A 26,182-nucleotide genomic window follows, 5' to 3' on the forward strand; every position below is an offset into this window, starting at 1 on the left:
GCTTTCCTAAGGGCCACCTGATTTCCAGTTCTATATAAACCCTAGGTAAGTTACCCTGAAAAGGGAGTTAAGGTTTTTTTTTTTTTTTCTTCTTTTTCTTCCTTTCTTCCTGTGTTTTTTGGTGGATTTTATTGGCTCTTGTGATATTAAAAGTAGTTTGTTGTTTCTTTAAAAATTGTAGAGACTTTTATTAATTGTGGCTTGAGAAGGTAATGTTCATTACTTCTTTTTTAAAGAAGTATGTATGAGAACTGCTGTTTTTTTGTTCTGATATGTAAATTATAGGAAGCATTCTGTAATGGTTCCTATATTATATATCCTAATACTCAGCTTAGTGTGAGTGTCTTCCAGTAATGCATTAATCTGAGTTCATTACTCAGAACTGAAATCATCAGCTATTTGGCAATATGCTGTCTGTCTAAATCTATCCAGAATACCTAGACCCTATCTGGCCTAGCTGAGGAAGGTTCAGCAACATTTATCTTTGAAACTTGATAGTACCTTAATGTTGTTAAATATCTCTGGAGTAGTGTCTTATTTACCGATAACTATTCAACAGCTCAAGCACCTTGTGCACTTCAATTTAAAATGAAAGATGAAATTGCTGCCACAGTCTTCTTCATCACAAGGCTAGTAAAAAGGCAAGACAAACTGAGCAAAAGAAAAATGGAGAAGTTTGCGGCTAAACTGACAACCTTACTCTTTGAAAAATATAAGGATCATTGGTACCTGGACAATCCATCCAGAGGACAAGCCTTCAGGTAAGACTCCTGCTAGAAGGTTGTGGGGAGGACTGCAACTTTGATTTGAAAAAATTAAGCTGTAGTGAGGATATTTTCTATTTCTGGAGACTTGACAATGGAAACAACCAAGAGTTCAGTGGAAAATGTAGTGAGGTGAAACCTCTAGAGAGCTACTGACCTCCTTGTACAGCTTGATGGGAAAGAAAATCTTTTAACAGTTAAAGATGCACTTAAATTGAAAGTGGCTCTACAAATGTGCTTTCATATGTGTCTGTATGCAGCTAGGAAGCTGAGGTGGAAGACTGAGAGCAGGAAGCAATGGATGTAACATAACTGAGTAGCTGAATGACTGCTTGAATGTAGAAATTGAGTAGTCCTGAACTGAACCCAGAAATTCTCATACTTACCTCTCTAATAATGACCTCTGAAGTGAGCTGCTGCATTGTTAAATTTTTCTCTGGATTTATAAAGTAGCTCCTCTTTGGCTGACAGCTGGTTAAGGCTGTAACTGAGACCTTGAATCAATAGGCTAGCTGAGAGAAGATAATTACTGAATTTGAATATACTCATGTATGGGCTGAGCTTGTGTAGCTGCAGTGAAATGTTACTTTCCACCTGCACTTGTACTCCTACATAGGTGTATAAGGATAAACAAACATCAAAGGAGAGATCCACTGCTGGAGCAAGCTTGTGTGGAGAGCAATGTGGACTTCAATAATCTTGGCTTGCCGAAAGAGATGACACTATGGGTTGATCCTTTTGAAGTATGTTGCAGGTGAGCTGTGAAGCTGTAGTTAGAGATAGTACCTGTCAAGTGCACTAGTAGGAACTTAATCCTTTAAGCCTATTACTAGAGACCTAATGTCTGGGGGTATGTTTCGTAATTAGTGCTTGTGGTAGCAGAAGTCTGTACTTCCATCGCAGAGCTGTATTACACAAATGCAGTTACTTTCAGATATGGTGAGAAGAACCGGCCCTTCACAATTGCTCACTTTGAAGGAGAAGAGAACCGAGAGCTTCCTCAGCAGATCAGCTATGCTGTTGATAGAGCAGCACTGGACTGCCATTCTGGCACCTCTTCAGATGAAGAGGGCTTCAATAGGGAGCCAAAAACTATCCCTACTGTCAGCAACCCCAACAGCGTCTATCAGGTAAGCGTGTGCTAATGCTGTTGCCAAGAGCTGGAGGCTTGGAGGTATGCACTAGGCTAATGACTGGTCAGACCAGTCTGCCTTTATACTCCAGAAAGTTATAACAGTCTCTTTATTTTTTGCTATGTAGTTCAATGACTTCTGCAAGCCACCCATACAGACCTGGTCTCAGTATCTTCATAGGAAGGCATATATGACTGACGGGCTTCCTCAGGCAGGCTCATACTATGCCCAGCAGAGGGGTTACAGAGTCCACAGGCCAACAGTTGCTTTCACAGGACCGCGTATTGATAGATACCATTGGATCAATACCAAGCGGTAGAACTGTGGCTCCACCTGTTACAGGCAGTTGAAAACACTTAACTATGGTACAGGATGAAGGCTGGCCCTGAGATTGCATAAATGATATAAAAAGCACTCATTCTGTCTTGTGTGTTTGAAATAGTAGGGTTTTATTATGTAACCATTTTAATGTTTTATTAATGTTAATCTAAGATTGAAAATTCATCTGTAAGATTCTATTTGTAAGTTAAAAAGGAAATGCAGATATCAATAAATCTACTCATGTGTTTTTAAGAGCTGTCTGATCTGCTAACAGTGTCATGAAGGGAGCTTAAAGCCATGTTAGGCAATAGCAGAAGCAAGTCAAGGAAGGAAAAACATTCTCTTTTACTTGGAAAGTCTTCTTCCTTCTGGCAAAGATAGTAAAGTCAGGCTTAGTAAATTGCAGTGTGAGGGGTGGAGGGGGGAAAAACCTCTATGCATAACAAGCAGAATCTCATGGGTTTTCAGTTGAGAGGACTTAAGTCCAAAAAAAAAGAAAAAATATACTGGTATGAGGAAAAGGCACAGAAGTTTTCTGATCAGTCAGTGTGATTCTTGCAATGGTTGATTTTAATTTGTGGGGAAGTTAGATCTAGTCTGAAGACTATGGGGGAACATTCACAGGGCAAAATAACATTATTATCAATCCTCACAGGGAATATGTGTTTACTCACTCAAACATAGTTAAATTTCACTTCCTTTGAGAAATCTAAAGCTTTCTTGTATTCTATCCTTTTAGACAATTAAGGCTCTGTAACAGAATCATAACACAGATTTTTTCAATCAGTATTCCACAATGGTAAAAGCAGATAAAGCTACAAAATCTTTTGACTTACTATTTTCTGAGCAAGTGAAATGTTGATATATTGTTGTATGACTTGCATAAAGGCAACTTGCAGAGTTGGATAGATATGGGAGTGGTGGAATTTGGACAGGAAGGACTGCAGAATGAGAATTAGTTCAGTATATGTGCTATGGGGATGATCCCCGTATTAAACATTCATAGTCAATATCTTAGGCCTGAACAATGTGCTTACAGCCCTCTGGAACATGGCACTTGAGTTGGTTCCTCTATTGATATCTTTTATAGAAAGCATCAAGCATACCTTGATTTATAAACATATAAAACATTACTTCCTAGTTCCACAGCTAAATGAACATGAAAAGACTAAGCAAGCTGGCTGAGTATGAACTTAACCCTGATAAAAGAAGGAGTATCTGAAGGCATTGCCTGTAGCATTACTGAGAGGTATGCTGGAGGCAACACACAGGTTAATTTCTGGAGCCTACAGAGGGAAGAAAAATTGCTTCTGTAAAAATGTGAATACACTTGAGATCTGCAAAGTAAGAGGAATTAATGGGATATAAATTCATTTAAATGTCAGCTTTGATTTGCAGTGAATACATAGAGCCAACAAATACCACATGAAAATTGAGACTTTTTTTTAAAAAAAAAATCCTTAGTATATCACATCACTTCATCTTGCCAGTTTCCTAATTAAGTAAATGAAAGTATACTCTAGCCCTGGTGCTCTGGCTGCTAGTCCCTCTTATTTTTTTTATTATTTCATATAGTTATGAGAAGTCCTAGAGGCTTTACCTAGATTAGCACTGTAGTGCACTAAAAACTGTATAGAGACAAGTAATGACTGCTTGCTCCAGATCTCAAAAGAAATATTTATTCCTGCCCTAATTGTGTAGGGATAAACTGACCTACTGAATACATACAAAGATATTATAGCAAACATAATGAAATTAAGTAATTTCTTATTTTCCAGACTGATCATTTTCTACTTGATCTTGTCTTAAAAGTGATAGATTGATCACATACTGCAGGCTGATTGGAGGTCTGTTTTCTTCTGGAAGCACTGATCACAAAATATCAGTATCTTAAACTTACATCCATGTGAAGTCTGAGGAGCTGTAGGATGGCGATGTCATATTGATATATGACAAACTCCCTTGCAGAAAGGGCTGCAGAGTGGACAGTGGTTAGTTCTCTGCCACAAGTCATCAAGGAATCCAGTATGTCCTGAAAAGAGTGTGCTGAACTTATCCCCTCTGAAGAGACAGAGGTGGGAGGAAAAAAGGCATTTCACTACTACTTGCTTTTTATTTTGTTTTTGTCTGTCTAGGGGGAATACAGCAATTTGAATGCACAATGGCCTGGAAGTCTCAATTTAAACAATTAAAACAAATTATTTTCTGTAAAAAGAGGTGTTAGTTATGTAGTCTGAATTCCTACATGAGTCAGTCTCAACCTTAAGTCTTCAGCCTTAGATGACCATTAGCATTCCACTCTTCCTAGGTGAATTTTTAATTAATCACGGCCTTGAAAAGTGAGGTTACTTGTGGGGCATGCTCCATCGTTAGGGAAGCCGGGGTATGATTGCTAAGACTTTCTCCTGCACTGGTAGAGCAATTACTCCATAGAGGAGAATAACTTTAAGTTGTTTGTTATTGCAGCAAACAGTTTATGGTTCCCTCAATGCTGAAACAAAGCTTTGCATTACATTGGAGCTCAACTAGAAAAGGTTAGATATGCTGTTGTTCAGAATATGATTTACCACTAGTTAAGCTGCTGATGCAAGAGTTGAACTCATTACTGATGTTTTTCCAAGGAACAAGGACACAGGAAGCTTCTGTATGCTTAGTTTTACCACCACCTGTATACCCACAATACTACTTTCTGAAATTATCATCTCTTAACATCTTTATTTGAGCAAATATAAATTTTGCATAGTGGGAAAAAAGGAATTATGTAACATTCAAACAATTATTTCTCATGCTGGTAGTTTTTGCTTGGACTGCTTCCAGAAAGCTCCTGGCAGTGGCTTTTTCTTTCTTAATAAGGTGTTTTTTGCTATTGCTTTCTTAATAGTAAAAGAAATCAATTATCTGCCTTTAAACTTGCATAGCATGTCACTATTTAGATTAAAATTCCCTATTTCATCAGAATTAATGGAAAAAAGTAACATAAAATTGCAACTTTTAGCTGTATTTAAATGCTCCAACCACAACATCTGTCTTGCTATAAGAGCTCTACTCCTGCTACATAACAGAGGCAAGTTACTTATTCAGTTATCATAGGACTTTTGATGAGTTGACACACCGAAGTAAAAGAGCTGGGAGAAAGAAAAGCCCTCTAGAGATCAGTTAAGGTTTATCTGTTAGTCAGGCAGTAGCTAAGAAACTGGTTTAACATGTTTACCATACATAGGAGGAGGTGTGAAGTGTAGATTCAGCACAACAATTCTGGATGCCATCAGGTGTCCTGACTGCTTCAGAACCTTGATATCTGTGAGACCACTACACCCTAGTCAACAACTGCAAAGAATCCCTTAGAGGTCTGTGCGCCTTCCTCTTCTTGTTCCATACAGTACTCATGGCTTTTCTGTAAAGAAGGGGGGCAAGTAATCAGTTCAAAATCAACTATTAGGAATAAAAGTTGGTCTTGTTGAGCAATTTCTGATTTTAGAGGCAGTCTAAAAGTATGGAAGTATATTGGAATATCTCCAATAGACTGGATAGGGAAGTCTGTCTTTGGGGTTTAGGTATTTGGTGGATCATACAGCCCATTTGCTGTTAAGGAAACTCTGTGAATTACTCACAAGGAGATTAGAGGAATGAGGCCAGCTGGACTACCTGATGCACTCAGCATTTTATAACTTCAGTTTTGGATGCACGGAGAAATAGTTTGTCCTTTGTTTCAGATAGCAGTGTTTCAAATCAGATGTTAATTTTGTTTTGTGTGTTCAGATGAATTTAAGGAATGTGCTATAATCCACTTATTCAAGCTGCTGAGAAAATCAACAGCTGCTTGTTTCATACAGAAGGGGTCGGAAAAGACTCAGAAACTTTAGGGAATTGATCACATGTGGTAATTCACCTACTCCCAATAAAATCTTGGTTTTCAATCCAAAGAGGAGGATACTCTGGGGCCTATCAAGTAGCTGCTGGTTTTTCAAGCAGAAAGGTTAGAAGCTTCTTGACCCTAAAGATGGGAATAACTTTAGCTCTGTGGCTGCATCATGCAGATCATCTGGGTAAGACGTTTAATTTTATTTGTGACCTAGAGAAAGCGAGCGTCCATGTAAGTATTCCTTTTTACGTGATGTCTGTGACTTGAGAGTATCAAAAATTTGTCATCACCGAATCTGAAGATGCCCTTTTAGCCTAAACTCCTCAGTATTGCTTGCTTAATTATTAGGACTGTTTAAGGTATTCTTCTACTGATGCTTAGTTAGGAAAATGGGACTGGCTTTTTGCCCCCTACTTCACCCCAAGAATCACTAAAACCTTCCTCATTCTATATTTTTAATTTAGTCTGATCCACCCTGCCTTTTCCCTGTTTGTTCCATTTCGAAAGCATGAATGCCCCCTGCTCGGGAAATGTCAGCATTAGTGGAGAATGATGAATCAGTTGAATTTCCTCTGACAAATCAGACCTACTCTTAGTCAGGGATAATAGCAGCTGGTCATCTGCCTCTTGGTGTATCCCTGGAATCCAGGAAGACTCAGTGATGGATGACAGGGAATTGTTATTCTGCTGTGTGTCTCCTTCTTTTCCTTCTTCTAGTCTTATTCTCAGCTCTTCCAAATCTGGATGAAAATCCTTCCCTAAGAAGGATTGTGCTTCACTGTATCGTTTCGCTAGGTTCTGCAAATTTAAAATGAGGAGATAAAAAAGTAAGTGTTTATAAAAGAATACAATGGGTATTTTGCTTTTGCTAATGCAATTTAGTTTTATGTGACCTTTTACTACCACTCTGATATAAGTCTAGGTTTTGTACTTTAGAAATTTCTGCTCCCTTGCATTGCTCTATTTGCAGAAAAAGTATTAAGAATGAAATATATAGACCTCCAGCAGGGCTTTACCTCCTAGAGTGGATTTCTCAGGAAGTACATGCTTTGTTTAGGAAGAGAGAATCTTCACATGCCTTCCCTATGTAAAATAAGACATTACTAATCTTTATCTTCAAACCATTGTCTTAGTATATTTATTACGAATCTCATGGTACAAATCATAAATGACCTAACAACCTAACATAGCTGCAGTTATTGTCTCATTAGCATTATTTCATTAATGCTATATATCATGTATATGATGCAGCCTATATAGCTACTGTGATCTACTGTTTTCTGACCTGCAGTGGGTCAAAATTACTTGAGGTACTCTTCTCTGCTCTTTTATTTCCCAGGAAGACTTTAAGCTGATCCTTCAGTTTTCTTATTTTCTGCTCTCTGAATTTCTGCAGTTCATTGGCTGTGATGTTATCTTGATCCACAGACTACAGGAGAAGGGCCAAAAAAGAAAATAAGACCCAGGTTTTGTTCTGGAAGGGGTGGTACTTGGAGAATAGAATTTTTTCTAGAATAACAGTAGCGATGCAAATTAGGACATTTTCTGTATAAAAAAGCGATTTATTTTTAATATCACCTTCTCCTGGATGCAGACTTTTACTAGTGAGGCCAGTTTTAACTTGAAGTTCTTGTTCTTTGATAAAGAACATGTTTCTCAACCCGTACTGAGGCAATAAAATACCTAGTCCAGTACAGGGAGATCTAGAGTATGGAATGGTTCTGACTTTAGCTTCTCTGAAAATACAGCCACCTCCATAATGCCTAGAGCTCATTTGTACCATTCAATCAAGATCACATTCATTCTTGCAAAGCAATGAGATAATAGTGTCAGGAGAAGCATAAATAAAATGCTTTAAGCTCACTTCTTGTTCAGTGATATTAGAATCTGGGATCTGTAAAACAGGATGACAAACTGACAAGTTGTGCAGAATTTCTTCCAGAAAATGTAGGCTCTGTTTGGGTGCTGCTAAATCCTGGTTGAGGCCTGAGCATTTGATTTGTTCCAAATGTTTCTGGCAGAGAGTTTGTTCAGTGTGGGGGTGATGTTCTGACAGTTCTTTTAGAAATGTGTCGTCCTTGCTGGTAGCTTCTGTTTCTTTACTCCTCTTTATCTCCTAAAAACATAGTTATACCATAAATCATAGCCATAAATTAGATGTCCAAACTCATTTAAGTAACAGAAGTAGACTGATTTGCTAGCAAATGAAGTACACAAGAGCTACTGAGAAACAGGCCACTGATTTTTGTTCCTAAACATTGAGAAGGAAATTTCATTTTTCTGTATTGCTTTTGCAATGGTCAAAACAGAAGATTGCTTTATTCAAGAAACTTCCTTTTGAGTCAGCTTTCACTTCTGATGTGATATGGTTAAAACTGAACACAACCTGAAAAGAAACAGAAAGCTTTATTTTACTCTGATGGACACTCCAACACAGTGCTAGCCTTACCCAATTTCCCCTCTGGTCTTCCTTTTCCTTAGCTTTGGAAGATTCACAAAAGTAACAGATTGCATTTATTTCTTCCATCAGGAGGGTTAGCTCCAGAAGTGCCAGTTCACAAGCGTGCTTCTCTAAGACAAACCTATCACCAGATATACATGAGGCAGGAATGAAGTAAAATCACCATGTTGTATACAGTTATTACTATGAGGCATTTGCCACATGAATAAAGATTGCATGGTAGACAGCTTGCTGAAACAGGTATGAGCCACCCACAGAATCCCAGTATAACCCCTTTAAAGAATCTGCAAGGAATACTTTTCCTGAGAAAAATGCTGGGAGAATTAAACAACTATTTCTCACCTTGTCTGGATTTCTTGTTTTAAATGTCTGATCCTCGCTGAATGTAAAGTGGGCAGAAGAGATGATCCTGTGGAAGCTGAAGCATTTTCCTGACTGGTTTCAGTTCTTAATGCCACTGAATGAGAAGCAGATGCTCTTAAAGTGCTTCTTGATGAGTAGCCTGTAGAGGAATCCAGATAGATTCTTTACATTTACTTAGGAACCATTACTCAAACTGTTGTGCACAATTCCTAGGGAATTCAGTAGTTTTCAGTATTAAATTAGCAGTAGCCTTCTAGGCCAGAAAGAAACCAAATGGCCCTCTTAAAGGTCAGTCATCAGTCCATTTTAGTTATACATCTCCAAAAGAGTATTTTATAAAATAAATGCATATTTCTAACAAAAACAAACATAAACAAACCCCTGTGTATCTGCTTGTAAATTTTTCCTATGAGGTTTTCATCAAATGGATATGAGAACTCTGAAAATGTTTATATTGCTCACTGAGAAAGGAAGTTTTGTTTAGAAAAGAAATAACTTGTCTCTCTTCAACTGCGAATCAACTTCAATGTCATATAAACTTTAACTCAATAGGATCTTTTTACTGCATATCCAGAGAGTCATTTCCAATGTTGTGAATCTGTCTCGAAGTACAAATGAATAGATGGAAAACAATCCTATACAAGAGTATACTAGTCAATTAGTGTTCTGTTGCAGACAGATATATCAAGCGGTAGCTGCAGCTGATACAGGGATACTAATGGAAATTATTTTAAGGGTAAGAGGGTTGAAGCTTCATCTTGTAATTCTGGTTGTCTTCATTTATGTTAGTAATCTCCAGTGCTAGAATACTGGAGTCAAAGTACAACTGATGATTTCCTATATCACATTCTCATACTGGAAATATTATGGTGATTATATCTGCCCTCAGTTTTGCTGGAAATGGTCAAAATGCACAAGCTTTTCCTGAAATGCAAATCAATATTGGCTAAGAAAGAAAAATGACCTTTTAATTCTGTGTATTAGTTATTTTAATAGAGTCTTTTTATTTAAATAATCACTAATTATTTCTAAAGTGCTGACAAATTCACAGGCTTCTTGGAATGCTTCCCAAGTTTACCTTAAATTATCAAATCTTTTCTCAAGCGATCTAGAAGTGATTAAAAGAAGATGGAAAAGTAGTAACAACATTGTAAGGCTATTGTTATTGCACCCCTAATTCACTGAAATATTTGATAGCAATTACAAGGCTAAATGCTTGGTGGTTATTTCCTCAGGCAGTATCCCTGCTGAATTCTTATTTACTGACTGTGTATTTCTGTAAAGATACCAGTCTGCCAAATAAGTTATAACATGACTAGATTTGGTATTAATGAAGACATTGTGTGTGAAGACCTTTGAAATGGTGTTGATGCAGACTGGAACCTTGCAGATAGTGGTCCATCAAAAATTATGGCTGCTCAGAATATCCAATGCATGGAAAATGCAGGAAATGAAATTTTGTGCCGTGCTTTCCTTATGGTCTTTCCTTTGAGATTTAACTGCCTTTGAGCCTATAATTGAATGGTCTAATGAAATTGCGTTTATACATATAGGAACACCCTGAGTAGGGAGATGATGATGAATAGTACAGTTTGCCAAAAAAAAAAAAAAATAAAGGCATTAATTATTTTGTGAGGCTTAGAATAAAAGAGAATATAGAATTACAAATTGTTTTAGGAATTATCCCATCATGCAGCAAGTCTATGTAAATGATAAGGGGTTCAGAGCTTAAGTCAAAGGAGATTTTTAATACTTAGAAAACTGAGTGAGGCTTCATTTTCTGCTGTTTGATGGCTGCATCTTTCTTTCTGGTACTTGGAAGTAGAAAGGTCCCAGCCAAGGCCAGAATACAAGAAGATAACTAACAGCACCTTTATCTTCTTTCTTACCTGGTGTCTCAGGTGATATTATACTTCTGCTATTTTCCTCCAGCATATAAACCACAGACTTGAGTAGTGGGATCAGTTTTTGATGGATGATCTTGCCTGAACCATGTGGCAACCCAATAATGCCATAAAACATGGCCGTCTGATAGTTCTCAAAACACTGTCGTGACCCAGAGAAAAGCACCTGAAACGGAACAGAGAAATGCAATACCTGCAACTTGCATTTAATGTTTATCATAAATACAGCTGAGAAAGTATCCTGGCATTGTTTGCCTTCTCAGGAAAACTCTGTGCTGCTCTTTCTTACCATCTTGTGCAATGCCTCAAGGTGAAATAAATACCTTTGCCTGCTGGGTCTGGATTGTTGACCAGTCCCTCACGTATTCCAGTTTGGCGTATGCAGTCTCCACCTTGGCTTGTTGTTTCAGTATGCATTCCTGAAACTCAGAGGCTAAGGCAAGTATGACCTGAAATAAATGTTATGAAATATGAACATATTTCAAGTGAATTGGAAATCCTGACATGTATGTTCTTCTTTACACAGAATCTAGTATGATAACAGCTATAAAGCTGATGTAACTGTTATACTGTGCTAGGGCACAACAAATTAAAGAATGAATGAAAAATGGGTAAGTTACCTAAAGGACTAATGGAAAAGGAATAGTGGAGGAAATAAATAGGACAGCTTGACCACATGATGCGATTAGTCTGCATGTGTCTAAAAGATATTAGGATCAAATAAGTTGTGAATAGACAAGCTAAAACTGAATGTCAGCAGAGCCTGCCTGGTACCTGTTCAGTCAAGAGAAAACTTTAGCGTTTAGTTCAGCTGGGATTGCACTGGGTCATGGCACAGATAAATGTGGTCTCTGTAGTACTAGGAAACATTTGGAGAAGCCCTGGCAGTGTTTTCAAATTATCCATACAAGAATCCTTATCCATATGAAAGACTTAATAGGGTTTAGGCTTTTCTTAGCATTCTCTGACGAATGAAGAGTACAGGCAGAGAAATTCAGTGCACAAATATTTTGTCTAGATCACACATGTACTGCATTCCAGGATAGCTGTGCTTCATGATCTCCTAGATCTATTTCAGCTTTAACAGCTATGATTTGATGTTGTAGGTTTCATTTATATTCTGACAGTGACTGCTCAGCTCCTGTTCCACTGAGGAAAATAAAACAGCATTTTTGTCAGGTCATCTAACATCTTTCTTTAAGGTAAACCTTCTGTAGATTGAAGCCAGTGAGTCCAAGCCAGCAGCGACCTCACCTTTCTGAACTTCAGATTTGTTACTGTCTCAGCGTTCAAGAAGTGATTCCCTTCCTGTTCTTTCTCTGTCAGCTGCATTTGTATTCGGTCTTCTTGCAGCTGCATTTTTTTCGTGAACTGCATCAGCTTTTCCAGTGCCTTTCTGATCTCCATCAGAACCTGTATTTCTTGTTCTTTTTCATCTCTGTCAACTATAAAGAGCACATGTTAGCGGTAGCTCCCAAATGATAATCAATTGGAAACTCAGAGCAGTTCTGAAGTAATATTTGTGTGAGGAGCTACAGAATGTCTTATATGGATGCAAGGTTCTGGATTAAATTGAATTTTTTTTGTTCACTTGATTCCATAATCTTTTGCAAAAAGCAACATGTCTTCGAAATGAGCTCCATTTTCAGCTTTTAGAACAGCCCAAGTGATCACCCAGATCCTACTTCTATATTGTCTTGCTCCAGGAGGACATGGGTTTTCAGTAAGGCTGGTGAAGACGTGACAAAGGAAGTGACTGAAATGAAAATGACATACAGCCTCTTTTCTGTTTGAGTAAGCTGTTATACCTTTGCATAGGAAGGATAATTCAGTTCCCAGTTGGCTGCTGAAATATTTTGAGGTTCTTCTCTCAGCTTCCTGCAGAGAGGACCGTTCAAGAAGATGACATATTTTCTCAGTGTCTTTCACTTTTTCCTTGTGCTTCATCTGTAAAAAAGTGGATGAGAAGAGAGAGTTTTAGATAACTTGTCAGTCATTTGTTGCAATGTTTCTTTCCAATAGGGAAGAGCAAGAGATTGTCTAGTTTAGCAATTGCTTTTTCCTAGCCTTTCATTTTTTAATGTGTGCGTATAAACTGATTGCAGTCCCTGTTTCTGATACTACTATGAATTGTGCCTTAAGCACTTATGAAGACCTTGAAGCTAATTGCAAAAAGCATACACTGTACCTTTTGTGTTTTTCCTTTTTTTGCAGCATCAAGAACATAAAGAAACAGAGAGTTGAGCTCTTTAAGAAGTTCTTCTTCCTTCTTTTTTCTGCAATGCCAGTATGCTTGCCTCAAATTTATTTCCTTTTCCAGAAGGTCCAGCTGAAATGCAATGACAGATATAACAGCTCAGTTTTGTAGGGCTGTGAAGAAAGATTATGAACTTCATCATGGAAACTCATGATGAAATCCTTCTTTAGTGCTTTCTAGAATATATATGCAACTTTGCTGCCACAGGGAGGTCAATGCTTTGCAATTTTAAGCCTGTGCTTGTCCACAATTTACCATTAGACATTCAGTCTCCAAAGTTATAATGTCATATGTGTTTTGGGGTGCTTGAAGTATGTGAAATAAAATGTACAAAGAAGAGAAGAACAAACAAGGGAGAGATAAAAGCAAGAGAAAACGGATATTTAAAAGGAGAGGTCAGTACAATGTTCACCTCCTGCTGTTAGAAAACACCATTTGTGGGGCCTTGAATGGGTGAAATCACTTCTCAGTAGTTGAAAATCAACCCTTGTTCAAATTTCTTAATTTTCTTAGGTGTATAAAGTTATCAAATCTGTAAGTAATGCTGATTTACTGGAGCTATAGTTACCAGATCTGGATCTGTCACTCCTCTTGGTAAGGCTCCTAAGGACTGAACTGTAGGAATTACATTGTGTGTCCAGGGATTGGTTTGAGCACCTATAACAGGCCCAATTTCACCTGTAATAGGACTTATGGTTCTGGCCCCAATAGCAATAGGGACAAGGCCTGTGGATAGAGGAAAATTAAGTTCAATCCTTAACATTTTCATCATGAATTAAACTATTACAGCTGCAACTCTATTGAGCAGCTTTTATTAAATTTTAATATTCATGTTTTGAAATTTTCTAGGGAAACCAGATTTCCCTGATCTGTATATGCTATGTACTAAGAGCAGAATTTAGGAATAAGGAGTTGCAGACCTTCCTTTCAAACAGCCTCTGCTTGCAGGCTTGTTAGATCACTGAGAACTTCAGAGTAAGTTTCTGAAGAGTACATTAGATCTTTGAATGGCTTTGAGACACCATGTGACTTGGTCTCAATCTAATTCTCAGCAGCAATTTGATGTTGCTTGTTCTGAATGCGCACACCATGCATAGTGGGACTTCCTGCTCATTTTTGAAGTAGTACACGATCTGTTTTGGTAGTCTGTTTTCCTGACTCTGAAAGTAATACAAATATTGGTGATGGTGCAGCAGCCCCTGTCTCTTTCTTGCTGTACCTTTTCCGTCTGCATCTTCCATAGTTCCTGCGAGCACGGAAGGCTGCCTGGGGTTGCAGTCACAGTCTATTCCCAGAATTGGCACCATGAACCTGGACCCGCTAGGATCTGGGATTTTCATTCCAAACACTGCAGGGATCCACATCTCTGTTCCAGGGTATTTGATCATCCCTAGTTTGTTCAAACAATGAGAAATGTGAAACATTAAATTGAGAAGTTTCATGAACTGAAACACTCATTATTTCTTTTACCACTTCCAAATATCACTTGTCTGACTTGCTTCATGGTAAGATTTTTCTTAAGTCTGGCTATTTTGACAAAAAAAAACTTCAAGAGTATGAAGTGCTGATGTTTGGCCAAACTCTGTGATGCAAATGGATGTATTTCAGTATCCCTTACAGTAACTTCACTCCTTAAAACACTGATTGTTTTATTACCTACCCAATTTACCACCATTGTTCTTGAGACTTGAAGCTGTTTTCTGTTTTCTCTCTAGGCTTTGCAGGCAATGCATTGCATGATAAAATACAATGGTAAAGGACTTTTTCATATTTTCTATTGAAGCCTTAAGTGCTGCCAATTTGTCTGCTGCTAAACAGGCATCTTCCAGAACTGTCTCTTTATACTGCTTCACAGCATTCACTACATGAGTCTGAGATATAAGCCAGTCAGCTTCCAACATTGCTCGGTAACTTCCAGCGTGGGGCAGCACTTTGTCTTGCTCAAGATGAGCTCCGTATACCCGAGCTGTTTTCCCACTCAGAGGTTCAGTGAAGGTATCTCCAAGAAGCATTGGGTTTCCACAAGGACTGACAAGTCCACCTACAGGTATAACTTCTCCTGTATTCAAGGAACAGGAGGGGAGGAGGAAAAAAAAAAAAAAAAAAAAAAAAAAAGCATAACATCACTTGTCAAGTCCTTATTCATTCCTTATCTTTGGTCCAGTCCTTATCCATTCAGAACAAGGTGCAATGATCACTTCAGGGGAAACAAATAGACTTATTTAAACACATTAAAAAAACCTTTTCAAAACTGTTAAAAAACTGATTATAAAATAATTTGTCTGTCAAAAATGTTTTAAGTAAGTTTCCCAATTTTTACTTTAAAAAAGATAAAGGTCCCCACAACTTTTTTTAACTGCAGTATATCTTATAATGTGCAGTATAAAGAACATATATATGTGAAAATGCATTCTATAAATCTAGAATTGCTAATCACCTAAGCCCCTAAATAATGTATTTCGTGCTACTTTTATTATTTATCAGAGCAATTGGACTATCTCTAAGAGTCTGATCACTGTCCATAATCTCCGTCATAGTTAATGAATATGGCAGCTCAAATGTTTCTCTGGATAATTGTGTTGACTTTAATGGAATAAATACTAGATTCAGTTTCTTAAAGGGGAAGCATATCTGTCTGTTGAAACTATAAGATGCATAGCCTGTTCTACAGGAAAGGCAAATTCCATTCCCCAGAGGCAGGTAAGGTGAAGGGTGTATACCCTCTTTACTGAAGCATGAAGAATATATTCACTTACCGGTGTTGTTATCCAAACTGACCCCAAGTATTGGAACAATCTTGCCTCCCTCTGGCTCAGTCATGGGTCCGCCAATCTCCAGAGGCGTCACTGTGCCGGTAAGTGGGTTCAGGTATGTCCCACCAACGGACAGCTTTTGCCCAGTGTGAGGATGGATTGTGACAGCAAGCACTGGCACTTCTATTTCTGTCACTGGGTCTAGCATGAGTCCTCCCAGGTGAAACATTTTTTCAGGACGTAGTGCTGGAAGTTTTGTCTTCACAGGTAAACCGGTGTTGGGACAAATTGGGTAAGGAATATAGGGAAATATGGGCACTTCAGACTTGCGAAGCTCACCTGTGTGTTAAAACAAGAAATTTAACAAGACAGTGAGAACTAATGCTAGCAGCAAGTAAGCATTAGAGTTCAGCATGGAGAATATGAAGCTTTCAGGGAAGGCTGATTATAAAGATATGTATTCAGGTTTGGAATTACATGAGTGAAAGAAAGTACTCTCTCAGCTATTTTTTTTTCTTTTTCTTCAAATTTAAATTTTGCTTTGGCCACTCCTTAAAGCAAAGAGTTTCCGATTATTTACTAGTTTCTATAGGTCAGTGAACAGAGGGGTTGAAACCTGTTGGAAGCAAGGAATATTTAAATAGTTCCTGGCATATAAACCTTGCGCATTGTAGTACATCTTATTAACAGCAAGGCTGAAAGAAATTTCTTCTAGTACAATGCTAGGCACAGATATCCCTTAGTTTTGCTCTTTTGTTATGTGAAAAATCCCTACAAGTACGCCGAGTTGTATTTTTTTTTGTCTTCTGTTCTTTATTTGTTTACCAGTACCGCCCCCTATAACTATACCCTGCATATGAGTAATTGCATTAATCAGTTATTGCAGTGTGGCTCTTACCTGAAGCAAAATCAACGGCACAAACCAGCCTAGATCTGATGGGATCATAACCAATGTTACCAGCTACAGGAAGCACTTTTCCAGTTTGAGGATGCAGAAAATGGTTGATAGGTACAGGCCCAGGGCAGTGGCTATTCAGCAGCATCGACTGTTGTGGGTTGGGCATTAGCAATCCAGTGGTAGGATCCATATAGGTAACATCAGGTGCTTTGGCAGTGCCATTTGAGTCTCAAAGCAGTGCACAAGAGAGGGGGAGAAAAAGAAACTTTGAGTCTCCACCTACCCATGGGATTGCGAAGGGTTTTTCTAGCCTTTCTGTTGTCTTTTGCAGATGTTCTCTGCTTCTCTGCAGGGGAAAAGCTACAATATTCCTGGCACATTGGTGTTCAATTCTCTCTACAGTGTCTGGATGACTCTTGTAAGAGTAAAAAGATCGATATTTCAGGAATAAGCTTTGAGAATTTGAGATCTTATTGCCAGAGTCTTCAGTGTTCATTCAAACATCCAAGGTCTTTTTTTAAATTATTTTTATTTTTTAATTTTTGTACCTTTTAGGAGGGTAAAAATGAGAGTTTTCTCAGTGTCAAGGTACCAGCTGCATTTTATTGTATGAAAATGTGTAACAATGTTAGAAAGCAAACATATGCACAGGAACAAATTAACTGAACTTATTGACATTTAGCTACAGAGTAGTTCAATTTCCTCTCTGTTGCTAGGGGATGATTAGCAAGTACCCTGCTAGCAGTTACCGGCCTATCAGTCAAAGATCTTGATGAAAGCAAATCTGGCATTCTTCCTAAGAAGTAAGATATGGAAAAGTTCTGTCAATTACTTTTTAAGCAACCCCTTAATTCGTAAGTTGTTAGTGGAAACTAAATGAGGATATGGTTTTTCAAAGTATAGTCGCTTTTCATTCCATTGCTGATACTTTTGTGAACCATTTACAGGCAACTGCCTACATTTCTGTACACATCATTTCAAAAAGAATGTATAGAGGTTATAGTTACCCGCTAGCTCCTGCTTGATAAGAATCCTGGTTTTAGTTTTGTTAAGAAGGTAAGCTCCCATTCCTTCACCCAGCACTCCCCATGCTTTGAGGCGGTGACTTTCCTTTATTACTGTGCTTGTCATCATGCTGCTTGCAGTATCTATCCGGGCTAACAAGCTGGAATTTACGGCATAAATATGGTCACTAGCCATTTGAAGGTAAGGTAAAATATTTTCAAGGGAGTCACAGAGGAAGAACTTTGATAGACATGCAAATCTGCCCTTTGCACTTAGAGAGATCAAAATGTATTTGCCTTGGCTAATGCAGTGATAAGGACACTTTACTGTTTCTTTCTCTCTCGCTGACAGTGGTAAGTGCACGGCTGATACAGTAGCTACAACTAACGTGATATCCCAGAGACAAATTATTTGGCATAAAAAAGGACCTTCAAAACATTTTTTGTCCATTGGATTGTGATGGGAGCTTCCTGAGAGTTTACGGCTCTGTTTGATATTTTCTATGCTTGTTTTACAAGAACATAAAAATTATGATCTGCTTGTCACATCAATTAGCTTCCAGCTACATGTGTTGCCAATCAATATGCAACACAATCACTCACCAGAAATGCTTTCTAGCTAGGAAAAAGAAAGTTGCAGCAGAATTTTGCAATAATAAGTATTACCTTTGATATTCCAGTGGAGACCATATCGTTTGTTGTTTTCTACCAGCCACCTTATTCGTCAGCATCTCTATCAATCTCACTGCTTCTCGCAGGACAGAATTGAACATGACATAATGCTCTTCCTGGCACTTCAGATCATGGTGTAGTAAGTGCATTTGTTTGTTCATGCTTTCCTCATATTCAGCAGCCAGCTGTTTCCTGTGCTGCATCTCTTCTTCTGCCTAGGCAAGATATAAAAAGCAAACACCTCTTCTTCTTTGTTTTACCCAAATGTAAACACAGATTGCAGCTTTTTTTTTTCTGCCTTCTATTAAAAAGATAAATACTAGATATATAAAACATTCTGCTCCATTCATTTGAACTTGAACATTCACATGCTAACAACAGCAATAATTGCAGTTATCTAGCATGTAAGTGACCAGCATGCACCCAGGTCTGAATAACCTAATGAAGTATTCTTTTAATCAAGTGATGTAGAACTTTGAATGTATCCTTGTGAAAAACATAGCTTTTGCAGATACAGCGGTTTACTGTGTATCATGCATTTTTTCAAGTGAGAGTATGAGCTGGGTGTATTTCAGAATATTGTATTTCAAATATTACAGAATGTTACTTGATTTTCAGCCTATGAAAATAAGGAATGTCTACAACTGCAAAAGACAAATTTTATATGACCGTGCAGAAAAATTATGAAAAGAGAGTACAGAGGATTTCATTTGTTATTCTAGGTTATTTCTATTTTATTCTATCTTATTCTAATGATGCCAAACAGAGCTTTACCTGCTGCTTGGTTTTTGAGTAACTCTCAATGATTGTGCTCTCATAAAACTCAGATCCTTCTGGGATACTCAGTGTTGTCATCCAAAGTTCTTTCAGTAGAGATATTTCACTCGTAAGCTTGTGATACATAGTTTTCACCTGAGGTTCCAAAAATGTGAATGTTAAAGGTGACAAAATTATGACTGTAAAAGTAGAATTGAACAAATGAATTATCTGTACAAACTACATGTCTCCCTATGTAATTATAAAAAAAAAAAAAAAAAAAAAACTAGTGTCTAAGTTTTCAATATAAAACACATGAATGCTAGCTTTCTTATGAGTAGGGTACCATGATTTCACTTGCACTAGTCCTCTATTACACTGCATGCTGTAGAACCAGCTCCCTCTACTGTCTAAACTACAAATGAAGTTAGAATAATTTTGTATATAGATTTATCTTATTTACTTTAGGACTGTGAAAAGTTATCTCATTGCTTTCAGTTGTGACATTATTATAAAATTAAAATAGCATAATGAAACTCCATATTTATGAGGTGCGTATTCATTTATCTTTCATACTCCTGGATTTAATCCACAGTTCTCAAGCTTTTGACCAGGAAATGCATGTTAATCTCATTTTACAGAGGAAAAAGAGAAATTAATTGAAAAATGAAATGAATACGAAAAATGAAATAAATTACCTACTTAATAGCTGAAGGCTACTGAAACAGTGGAGAACAAGCAATGCCAAATGTTTTAGGCTCTTTCTGCATATATATGAATAGGCTTTGAACACGATTTACCTCTTCTTTGAAATGACCCAAATGGGTTGTGACTGACAGAGACTGTCTCAACAGAAGCTCGAAGAAAACATTGGTGTTGAATGACTCGAGGTCTATCTGTTCTTCAGGTTCCCAAATATTACCTCTTTTTAAGAAGAAGGCTGAAATAGGGATATTTGTTTATTAGTATTTCTCCACTTAAGAGTGTTTTTGAGCAAAGAATGATTTTGGAAATCACTTCTAATCTAGTGGCCGTTGCCCATGATAAGAGATAGGATTCTGTCTCCATTATATGCAAGCACTCTGGAAACAGGTAGACCAACTGTTGTTTAGCCTTTCTGTTATCTGACCTTTTGTTTCACCAGTGTCGCGAGAGTCAGCATCCAGACTACCGTTGTTCTGCAGACAAGGATGACGTTTTTTAATGGAAAAGACTGTTGATAAATTGGAGGAATATCTGTCAAGGTTATATTTCATTTGCTGCCTTCGGTATATGGGGTAGGTAATGCCTTTCTGAGACCAGCTAAGTTGCTGACAAAGAAGCTGCAAAACACAACAAAACTAAGTAAGTTTCTCTTCTTATTTTGACATATTTATTACGTTTCGCATGTTATTCACTCATTAAGCAGTATGAGGACCTGTCCTATACTTTCTAACAATATAATTCAAGTGATCTGTTCTAAGAGAGAAGAGTTATTAATCTTAACAGATCAGGCCAAAACCATCAGGAAGGAAATAGATATCTGTTGTTTGGATCTGCTGAATGAATAAATCTCATTTGCTCTCATTATTTCAGAATTCTGATTCCACAAAAAGCCTGCTGATTTCAGGACACATGTGAAATATTAAGGTATGGCTGTTGGGGGGATTTACAGTCTGAAGGACCCTGCCACTTGTTTACTGTAAAATAGCAAACCTGATTCCAGATATGTTGCAGTCAGTGTGACTTTTTTCTGACTACGGTGTGCCAAACTGACTATCATGTGAATGACTGCTGGAGAAGGGTATTCACTACTAATAGTTCTTTATAATATTTTTCTAGGATTCATCTCTCCTCTAATTTGAGGCAGGTGCATGTAGATCATAAAGAAATGCATAATTGCTCACTCATTGATTCTTCCTGCAGAGATGTGAATTGTGGAGAATATTGTGGTCTGATATAGGGAACCAGAAAATATGAATGCAATGAATGCATCCGTAGAGTGCCTCTAACTGGCCTCTGTGTCACGTAGTCATATTGGAGCTTCAGAGGAGTTGGATCAATTCCTAGGGATGAATTTTACCCTATCTATAAAACAGGAGGTTGAATTACAGTTTATTCTAATTTTCAACTCTGAGGTGCTACCTAAGGGAACAGATTTGGTCTTTCCTCATGGTGCAAAATCTTGTCCTGAGAAATGAGATGCTGTATAACTATTACTTACAGTCAATAGCAGGAAGGCAATAAGAAATATGAGAAGTCCCATGAATAATCCAATAATAGCTGTCCAGTCAGGCTTCAGCAGGAGGTCTTGGTTTTTTGTAATGCCCACCTGTACAGCATATCTGGGAGTTGTGGGGAAGAATGGACCCTCTTCATAACACTGTCCGCCCAGTGGCATGACCTTAACATACTGAATGAAATAAGCATAAATAGAAATGCTAAGTTACACAAGATTTGGTCTGCTATTTTAAATGTTAAGTGTTACTTTGTTTGTAATGTTGAATCAGAACCTTGTTGCAGTTGTATCTTTTGGGCTCATATGTGTCGCACACACACACACACACAGACTCACATGCTTACTGCTGTATTCACCAATATGCTATGAAAAGATGCTCACTGCAACTCTTAACATTTCCTTCTATTTCAAACCATTTTGTGGAACAGGAAATACTCCACTGATAGGGACGTAAATGTAAGCACGGGATTCCTGGATACAAACCATTTTTTTGTGCTGATTGCTACTCAGTTGTAAAACATAGGTACCAGGGTGACGGAACTGGAAAAGGAAGAGAAGGAAGCTTGAAGAGGCCTCTCTGACTTCCTCTGCAAGGCTCCGGAAGTCCCCCCAGTCAAAGTCAGCATTTGTATTGTACAGATTGTTTCTAGGAAGGAAAGTAGGGAAGTCAGTTCTTGCCATCACCGTTTTTTTTTTTTTTTTTTCTCGTATTGCTTCATAATTACAGTAGAGCTCTAGCCATAGGTGCACTTGGGGTTCCTCTGTAATCTGTACCACTTAAATGAGAGCCCTGTTCTCTGTAACTTTAGAAAACGTGCAATAGCTATGTTCTACCTTTGCCTTTTGTACTTACACATCATAAATTGGGTAATGCTCCTTGGAGACAATGAACATGATGGTAACATTAGCATCAATGCATGTGATAGGATTTAAGATGCCAGTAAATACTGTTTTTGATGTGGAATTTGAAGGTCTCAGGCCCTCGAGCCAGAAAAACCTGTCGTTTTCATGGCCAGGCTTAACTGTAAAAGAACAGATATCATTACATTTGGATCATTACTGGCCATTTTTCTATCTACAGAAATGCTGCAGGATACAGTATTTCCTGTTCATTTTTATGACTAAAATCTTGTTTCCAGAGTAAGGTCTGTGGTCGAGGTGGAACATAAATATGCCACAGGCATTTCCCTGATATTGGGTTATTATGCATTACATCCTCATCTCTTTTTTTTTAACTGAAATGCATCTGGTAAAGGAGCAGCACTACTTGCAAAATGTGCAGGCTTCATAAGAGAGCTGTTCCCTTATGTTTTATCAGATTTGATGTGAAGAATGAAAGTCCTGACCTCCAAGGGTCAGGGCAAATCTCTGCACTAGCATTATTAAACCAAAGGATAGATGTAAACCAGGGGAGCTCAGCTCTGGCAGCTGCTCCTGGTCTCTGTCCTCCCCCTACACCCATGGGTGTTATCACCTGTACACGCAGGTGGAAGTATTCAGCAATTGCTCACACAGCCTCTCCGTATTGCCCCTGGCAAAAAGCAGGAACTAGACAGAGGCAGCTTTGGGGGCTCCTGGGTAGTGTAGCTACCTGGCTCTGAGCACAGACCTCCTGAGTCCTAGCTCAGGAATGTAAAAGTTTTTCCTGCGCCTTCAGTGCATTTAGTATGAACAGCTTCTTGAAGCTCCTAAAGATGGTGAGTTCTGTACAATATTGCTGTTGCCTAATTAGATCAGTGCTGGAAATCAGTGATGTGAAAAAGCACAAGAAAATCTTTGCAAAATTGTGTATAAATTGTGTAGTTTTATGTGAGACCTTACCTGCAGGTGGTGCTGAAGAAGGCCTGCTTTTGTGAAGCAATGAAGCCTCATTTAGTATAATGAAACTGTGGAAGATTTGTGGGTCAGGATTATACACTCCTAAAAATCCTTTCCCTGAAATGACATAAAATGCATTGGTTACTTCTGTTTTGTTTTTTTTTCTTTGTTTTTTTTTCTTTTCTTTCTTTCTTTCTTTTTTTTTTTATCACAGTGGACTTTGCTTTCCTTCTGCTTTATATAGGGTTGATTCACCAAGTTCCCTCAAAAAACTTACAAAACCAGAACAAAACTGTGCCTTTTGCTGTTTCTTCTATTCCAGCACAGTGATCTAAATTGCTTGGGCTTTATCTGAAGGCTTTAAGGCTAGTTTGGTGTTGCAAGAGCTGTTCTTAGATAGTAACTGCTTTAACTTGTCCCGGCTCAATGAAACTGTGCAGAGACATCATGGTGAAATGTTTCCATCCCATTACTCTTACTAGATTTTTCATGTGGTTGTGCAAACAGCGCGTTTGGCTTGTGGGTTAACTTTAGAATAGCAAAAAATTAGCTATGTTCAGTTCTATATGGTAAAATGACATTAAAATATAAAACCCCAGAGAAAATCTGTATAGCTTTTCTGTACAGATCTGGGAAGGTAGTCGCTTGATAGGCAAAGGTATTCTTTATCTCTGTTAATCACAATTTTCAGGGAGAGGAGTGGGAGGGAATTTCTGAATAGCTGTCCTTTCCTGGAATATCAGAAATCTCCCCATCCTAGATAAATGTTCTGGAAATGAATGGGATGAATTTTGCACCAAATGTCGAGATTGCATCGCCTCACGCTTATGTGGATATATGCATCAAGACTGCTGCTTGTTCATGTTATAAATAGCAAGGACAGGTATGTTGTTTATAAAAGCCATTTAATACTCAGTTAATACTGCAGCTGTTTTTAACCTTTTCCTTACCACTTGTTTTCACCATGTACACTGCTTGGGAAGACTTGCTTTGCTCTGAATTGCAGGCATCATTTGGAGGGAAAGCCAGTCGTAACAGAACTGTTCTTAATTCTTTCAAGAAAACAGTAGTCTAATAGAAACAGAAGGAGAGGTCAGAAAGTTTTTACTGTGATTGCCACAGCTGCAGTGTAATGCCAGCTACAAAAAACACACTGTGCATGCAAGTGTCTAGGCTTTTTTGTTTATTTCCTCCTATGCTCTTCCAGAAGAGAAGAATGAGGGGGTTTCTTGGTTAAAGGATTGTTAAAAAGCAGCATTTGAGTATAGACAGCTAGACTGTAGTAAAATTAAATGAAATCCTTTACCTTGCTCCCATTTTTGTAAGTGATAAAAAGCTGAGCATTTTTTTCTGCACAAGTGAACTGCAGAATATCTTTTTGTTGTCTTCTACACTGAGAATTGCACACACTTTCCAGACCGTCAGCTTGACAAATGCAGAGCCCAAGAACCTTGTCATAGCCTTCGTAATCTGCAGGTATGGTACAAACCTATACGAGGAAAGGGGGAATAAAAGAACAACGGAGGAGACAATTAATGGCCGGAGCTTTGTTAAGCAAGGAAGGAAATCTGAGTTTCCGATTTCAGGTTGAAGAAGAGCAAAATAATATGAGGCAAAACCTCCTGTGAAAATGCTAATAACACTTGGTTCTCATGCTACCTATGCCTAATGAAAAGTAGCTAAGGAATTTATTTTTAGGGAAGTACTACATAATCCTTGGTCTTAAGTAATGCTAAAATCTCAATACCTTTTCTGAGCAGTAATGAGCCCATCCTTTCTTGGTTAAACATTGTCCTTCCTGATTTCTGGAGGCTGGATCCCTACAAACGTCATAGACTTTTCTGATGCAAGGTCTTCTATTGTCAAAGGAGCTCCAATAACCTGGAGGGCATGTACAGTGGGCATCACGAGGCTGGAAGAAAACACAGACGTTTCTCTCTAAACCTGCCATCTCATACAGACAACTTCGTGGGCTAAGCATCGTACATTAGGGGTGCGACCAGGTGCAATTTCTGAACAGATCACGTGAAACTTTGATATCCAAAGTCCTGAGATGCAGGACTGAATATTGCCAATTCTGAAGAGGGAAAGATGGTGTAGAGTACTCTGTGCAAGGTAAAGGAAGTGAAGATTGAAGCCTAGAATAGTAGGCAGAGAAATGTATGAGAACTGAACTGTTTTTCCAGGACTGCTTTTGTACCTGGAACACTTGACCGTTCCCAAGGCAGATGCATGTATCTTGACCTTCTGCAGGCTGTGCAGCCTGTGAGCCACATGGAAGACATGCTTTTTGGCCAGGTATAGGATTAAAGAAATCCGCTGGGCATGTCAAGCAATGCTGTGATATCGGTGCTGCTCCTTCTGAACGAAAAGTGCCAGGGGGACACGGCACTGGTGTGATGCTGCTTTCAGGGCAGAAAAAGCCTTTGAACAAAAAAAAATCCTTGAATTTTTCTCATATCAAGTAGATTATTGTGTAGATTAGTTAGATGAGTTGCAGCATTTTTTTAAGAACGCAAATACAGCGGAACTTGTGTCATAACGTCAAAATCAGTTAAATGTGTCCCGAATTATATGCTCCCTGTTTCTCTCTCTATATATACATATATATTTAATTTCACAGTACAGAAAGGAAGTCTTTTGATTGCAGAATCTTATTACAATAACATTTGAATGCTATGCACTTGTTGTAAATGGTAAATAGGCTTAATGAGTCCAAATTTTTGCAGACTTAATTGGTTATCTCAGTATTCCTGTAGTAGTATATTGAGCAGAATGTAAATCAAAAGCATCCCAAAGAAACTAACAGCCTCTAATGAATTATTTTGGAATACCTGCTGGACAGAGTGTAATATTCTCTTTTCTTCTTTTGCAGTGAATTCCACTTTGACAATCCTCATGGTTTTGAAGTTGCAGCTCTCCTTCACCACAAAGCAAGCTGAGGAAAAGGGAGAAAATGAAGAGGATGTGAGCCATTCTCCTACGGCGGAGAGAAACT

The 26,182-nt window shown here is 38.1% G+C and overlaps 2 protein-coding genes across 2 annotated transcripts; one reads left to right on the plus strand and one right to left on the minus strand.

Moving 5' to 3' along the window:
• The first annotated feature begins 588 nt into the window (after positions 1-588).
• On the plus strand, positions 589-2,243 carry BTG4 (BTG anti-proliferation factor 4). The gene is made up of 4 exons (XM_010219428.2): positions 589-761; positions 1,381-1,518; positions 1,699-1,894; positions 2,025-2,243. The coding sequence occupies exons 1-4, from the start codon at positions 589-591 to the stop codon at positions 2,214-2,216; spliced, it is 699 nt and encodes a 232-aa protein (XP_010217730.1). The 3' UTR covers positions 2,217-2,243.
• A 1,168-nt stretch (positions 2,244-3,411) lies between these two features.
• Positions 3,412-26,182, minus strand: LOC104572292 (uncharacterized). Its single transcript, XM_088527396.1, has 26 exons — positions 26,019-26,182; positions 25,385-25,608; positions 24,932-25,096; positions 24,491-24,673; positions 24,135-24,255; positions 23,188-23,301; positions 22,220-22,388; positions 21,850-22,012; positions 21,352-21,540; positions 20,278-20,470; positions 19,949-20,088; positions 19,167-19,304; positions 18,387-18,607; positions 17,724-17,881; positions 16,717-16,944; positions 15,822-16,157; positions 14,726-15,124; positions 14,285-14,455; positions 13,634-13,791; positions 12,997-13,137; positions 12,617-12,755; positions 12,063-12,253; positions 11,132-11,257; positions 10,794-10,974; positions 4,119-4,279; positions 3,412-3,504 (listed from the first exon to the last, which is right to left on the minus strand). Exons 1-26 carry the CDS (start codon positions 26,158-26,160, stop codon positions 3,412-3,414), a joined length of 4,644 nt encoding a protein of 1,547 aa, XP_088383522.1. The 5' UTR covers positions 26,161-26,182.

This window comes from Tinamus guttatus, unplaced genomic scaffold (genome assembly GCF_059628265.1).
Source record: "Tinamus guttatus ecotype Peru unplaced genomic scaffold, ASM5962826v1 Tinamus_guttatus_pri_ptg000284l, whole genome shotgun sequence".
Classification (NCBI taxonomy): Eukaryota; Metazoa; Chordata; class Aves; order Tinamiformes; family Tinamidae; genus Tinamus; species Tinamus guttatus.

Bases quoted from the DNA above. Each gene is read 5' to 3' on its own strand.
- BTG4 (XM_010219428.2), top strand. From the start codon at position 589: ATGAAAGATGAAATTGCTGCCACAGTCTTCTTCATCACAAGGCTAGTA. The intron at 762-1,380 runs GTAAGACTCCTG...ACTCCTACATAG, and splicing joins TCCAGAGGACAAGCCTTCAG to GTGTATAAGGATAAACAAAC. The intron at 1,895-2,024 runs GTAAGCGTGTGC...TTTGCTATGTAG, and splicing joins ACCCCAACAGCGTCTATCAG to TTCAATGACTTCTGCAAGCC.
- LOC104572292 (XM_088527396.1), bottom strand. From the start codon at position 26,160: ATGGCTCACATCCTCTTCATTTTCTCCCTTTTCCTCAGCTTGCTTTGT. The intron at 24,674-24,931 runs GTATTGAGATTT...TTCCTCGTATAG, and splicing joins CTCATTACTGCTCAGAAAAG to GTTTGTACCATACCTGCAGA. The intron at 13,792-14,284 runs GTACAGCAAGAA...CTCTATCCACAG, and splicing joins GGAAGATGCAGACGGAAAAG to GCCTTGTCCCTATTGCTATT.